The sequence below is a fragment of the Pinus tabuliformis genome, chromosome J, assembly GCF_031772625.1.
Source record: "Pinus tabuliformis cultivar Carrire ecotype Pingquan chromosome J, CPIR1, whole genome shotgun sequence".
Classification (NCBI taxonomy): Eukaryota; Viridiplantae; Streptophyta; class Pinopsida; order Pinales; family Pinaceae; genus Pinus; species Pinus tabuliformis.
The window spans coordinates 37,687,717-37,692,483 of NC_142295.1; the positions used below are offsets into that span (position 1 = coordinate 37,687,717).

At 41.6% G+C, this 4,767-nt stretch overlaps 1 protein-coding gene across 1 annotated transcript; it reads right to left on the reverse strand.

The window, feature by feature from the left end:
* Positions 1 to 597: 597 nt before the first annotated feature.
* On the reverse strand, positions 598 to 1,374 carry LOC149225327 (uncharacterized). The gene has a single exon (XM_089379913.1). It carries the CDS (start codon positions 1,372 to 1,374, stop codon positions 598 to 600), a length of 777 nt encoding a protein of 258 aa, XP_089236039.1.
* Between the last annotated feature and the right edge of the window lie 3,393 nt (positions 1,375 to 4,767).

A 4,767-nucleotide genomic window follows, 5' to 3' on the forward strand; every position in this document is an offset into this window, starting at 1 on the left:
CTGTCTTTGTTCATGTATCAACCATTCACCCCTGGGTTGGTGCGCTACCTCTTTTGAAAGCTGATCCGCAGATTTGTTGCGCTCCCTGTAAATATGAGTACATGAAATCTGATCAAATTGTGATTTTAAAAACAATGCATCATCCAAAATGTTCCTGAGTGAATGAACATGGCATGTAGTTGTGCAATTGAACCAATTTATGACAATCTTGGAGTCCCCAAAGACCTGTAAATGTCTACAATTTTGGTTTAGAGCATAATATAAAAGATGGAGAAGCGAGATGAGCTCAACATAATTATTTGTGCCCGCACCCAGGCCCATATGAATGCAAAAGAAATGTGAATCAGATAGGTGGAGTAGGAGTCCCCCCCCACACCCTTGTTCTTGTGTTGAACCATCAAAGTAGGCCCAGGGATGAGCATGATCTATTACTTCAGGGGTGATAGTTCGAGTCGAGGTGGGAAGGTCCTCGTCTGAGATTTCATTATAACAGTTGCAAATTTTCGAGGTAATTAGAGGCCACCTGATTTTCTTGCTGTTGAAAATGATATTATTTCTGCATAACTAGATATTCCAACACAGGATCAAAGGGAGGTTTCAGATTTTCATTGTGGGGGCTGCAGTCCACCAACTGTTCCACGCTTCCTTAATGTAGTTCCCTTCCCATCTCTGGTTGATGTTTAGCATGGACAGCACATGTTCCCAAATCTGTTGTGTGATAGTGCAGGTCAGAAATAAGTGCTCATTTGATTCCTCCTCCTGGTGGCATAAAACACACCAAGATGGACCCTGAAAATATCTTTTCATGAGATTAGTGCCTGTGGGAATCTTATCCATGATCATATTCCACATGAAGAGGCACGTGTGGGGCGGTGCCTTAAGTTTCCAGATCATTCGCCACCAACTTTCCAGTATATTGGGCTTATGAGCAACGTGGATGATGGGGTAGCCATCTTTAGGTGTGTATGCCCCATGCACTGCCGGAGCCCAAATCAATTCATCCTCGTCGTCCCTTATTTGCACATGTGATTCTGTTAATGCATTTGTGTAATGCCTCCACTCCTGACTCCATAGATTGGGGATACTGAGATCAGCTGCAGACATCCAAGCTTGTTGAAAAATAGTAGTATTCCCCCGATCCACGATATGAGCTATGGTGACAATGCCTCTGTTGTTTAGAAATGCATTTAGTTCCGGGGGAAGGTTGTACATATTGCCACATCCAATCCATGGATCAACCCCAATGTGAACTGTTGTACCATTGTCAATTCGCCATGTAAGCCCACTCCTAATAGTGGGGAGAGTTTGTATGACTGCTTTCCAAATAACAAATTTCCCCTGCTTGTTCCAAGATGGTAGCCGGACCCAATCCATGATATTATGTGGCCAAATATATTTAGAAGTGATGACTGTAGGAATTTACAGGGTAAGTTCCTCAGACAGAACACCAAAGGACACCGCTCACAACCAGATCGCAGATCAATACACCAGTATTTTTGACGTGGTTAAAACCCTCAAAGAGGGAAACAGTCCACGGCCTGAGCCAATGCGGCCACTTCAGGAAATTTATTAATAAAAGAATGAAAATTTAGATATGTTTCTCTCATGCACGGATTACCCTACAAATGACCCTCCATGTGCTTTAAATAGAAATCATGGACCAATCGGGTGTCAAGCCACGGATCAAGTGTCAGTAATACTGAGGAGAGAATGAACCGTCGGATCACTACATATCGTGACCGTTGGATTGTAAGTTACAAAATGTACAACGGTAAAGAAACACACTTTACCTAACTCTATACTAGACCAAGTTGTACTTAACTATTTCCTATGTGTCGGAATATCCTAACATCCCCCCTTAAGAACAACTTGGGATAGGATTGAAGGATTTACAAATATGACACAATAGGAGAAGGAAGGAGGCACTAGAGCCTATCCCCCCTTAGTGACAACTTCCTGAACTCCAACCATAAATCGAAGTTTAGTGAACTTCGCCTCTGTGAAGATGTCTGCAACTTGATCATCTGTTGAACAATATTGCACTTCAAGAACATGGTCGTGAATGAGCTTTCTGATGAAGTGCATGTGCAGTTCAATGTGTTTGCTGCACTGATGTTGGACTGGATCTTTGCATAGCTGAATGGCACTTTGATTATCACACCAAAGTGTAGTCGGATGCTGCTGCTCGAAGACAAACTCTGATGAAGCCACAAGGCTTCCTTACTAGCTTCTACGACACCACGATACTCTGCTTCTGCTGATGAAAGAGAAATGGCACCTTGTTTCTTGCAAGCCCATGTAATAGGTCCTGAACCAAGAGTGAACACATAACCGGCAGTAGACTTCCGATCATCAGGGTCACCAGCCCAATCGGAATCAGTGAAACCAACCAATATAGGAGATGCTTCGGCACTGTAATGAATCCCAAACTGAATTGTACCTCAAACATAACGAAGTATTCTTTTAGCTGCTTTCCAATGACTTTCACGGGGGTTTTGCATGAACCGAGCAACAAGGCCAACAACAAAGGAAAGGTCAGGACGAGTATGGGTTAGATACAAAAGTTTTCCTACAAGTTGACGGTATAAGGTAGCATCAACTTCAGGAGAAGTACAAGTGACTGAAAGTTTGACTCCAGACTGAAAGGGAGAAGGGGCTGGCTTACAGTCTTCCATGTGAAAATGGCGTAGAATATCACAGGCATACTTGGACTGGGAAAGAGAAATACCCTCCTTGGATTGCAAGACTTGAAGACCGAGAAAATAGTGTAAGTGTCCTAAGTCTGTCATTTCAAATTTCCTTTTAAGGCTAGACTTCACATGGTTTATAAGGTTGGGATCACTACCAGTAAGGATAAGATCATCAACATAAAGAACAAGGATGATAAGAGAGTTGCCCACTTTCTTGGTGTAGACAGTATTGTTAGAATGACACCTAGAAAAGCCAGATTCTTAAAAGAAAGCTATCCATTTTGGCATACCAAGCCCGAGGAGCTTGCTTGAGACCATAAAGGGATTTCTTAAGTCGACATATAAGGCTGGAGTCTGTTTGTATGAAGCCAATGGGTTGTTCCATATAGATTTCTTCATGCAAGAAGGCAGATTTAACATCCATCTGATGGACTTCCCATTTGAAAGAGGCAGCAAGGGAGAGAACAAGGCAGATAGAGTTCATTTTGGCAACAGGGGAGAAGGTTTTAGTGTAGTCAATGCCTTCAACCTATGAAAAACCTTTAGCAACAAGACGAGCTTTATGTTTATCAACTTTCCCATCTGGTCCATACTTGGTTCTGTAAACCCATTTGCATCTAACAAGTTTTCGTCCCTTTGGTAGAGGAACAAGATCCCATGTATCATTTGCCAATAATGAATGATATTCTTCATTCATAGCTGCTTCCCAATCTGGATGGCCTGAAGCTTCTGCAAAGGTGTCAGGATCATAATTTACTGGAGCTTGAGCCACTAAAGGAGAGGCTCTCTCGAACTGAGAACGTGTGCGTCGCTGATCTGTAGGATCACCTGCTGCATCTCGAGTAGCACGAACCCATTTTGGAAGCTCAGGAGCTGAAGGAGGATCCTGAGATGGTGGGGGAGGATTGTCATCCTCACTTTCATCATCTAAAGAAGAAATTTTTTCAAAGGTAGAAGAGATAGGGAGAGGTGGTACATCCGCCGGACTAGGCTCGCAGGCCGATATATTTTCATCAAATTTTACATCTCTTCTGATGATAAAATTTTTGGACTTAAATGGAATAAGTATATAGCCTTTGACATCTTCAGAATATCCAACAAAAGTACATTTTTCACTCTTAGGTTCTAAATCTTTATGCTTTTCATCTAGAATATGGGCCCACGCTTCACTTCCAAAAACACGAAAGTGACTTACATCTGGTTTGATTGAGCTCCATGCTTCTTCTGGAGTGATATTCTTTAAAGCCTTAGTAGGAGTGTGATTTATTATGTAATTTGCACAATTAATTGCTTCTGCCCAAAAACTAAGACCAAGTCCTTTAGATTGTAGCATACAATTAGCCATTTCCTTTAAGGTGCGATTCTTCCTTTCAGCTACACCATTTTGTTGTGGAGTATATGGAACAGTATGTTGCATTTGAATTCCATTCTCAGTGCAATAGTTGATGAATGTGTTTTTAACATATTCTCCGCCATTATCAGATCTTAACTTAAGAGTTTGATGTCCAGATTGTTTTCCAACAAAGGCCTTGAAGGCCAAAAAAGTGTTAAATACTTCACTCTTGAGTTTTAAGAAGTATACCCAAGTGCGTCTGGAGAAATCATCAATGAAAGTTAAGAAATACTTGCAGCCAGAGAATGACACAACTGGAAGTGGACCACATAAATCACTATGCACAAGCTGTAAAGGGGCTGAGGCGTGCCAAGAGGCATGCTTTTAAAAATTGTCCCGATGATGTTTTCCGAGTACACATCCGGAACAAACACCATCTCTGCAAGATACCATAGGAAGACCTGTCACCATATTTTCTTTACATAGATGCTGAAGGGAGCGATAGTTTAAGTGACCAAATTGCTCATGCAAAAGTTTGCTCACTTCATCATTATGAGCAACAAACACTGAGGGAAGATTTGATGAGCCAAAGTTGTGAAACTTATACAACCTTGTAGAATCATCAGCAATGCCAGTAGCCAAAATCTGTTTAGGATCTCTTAAGTCCTTGATTACAACATCATGAGGTGAAAATTCAACGATTTTACCTTCACCTGAATGAGTTATCTGATATACAGATAGAAG

Excerpts from the sequence above, each read along its gene's own strand:
- LOC149225327 (XM_089379913.1), bottom strand. The coding sequence starts at position 1,374 with ATGGATTGGGTCCGGCTACCATCTTGGAACAAGCAGGGGAAATTTGTT.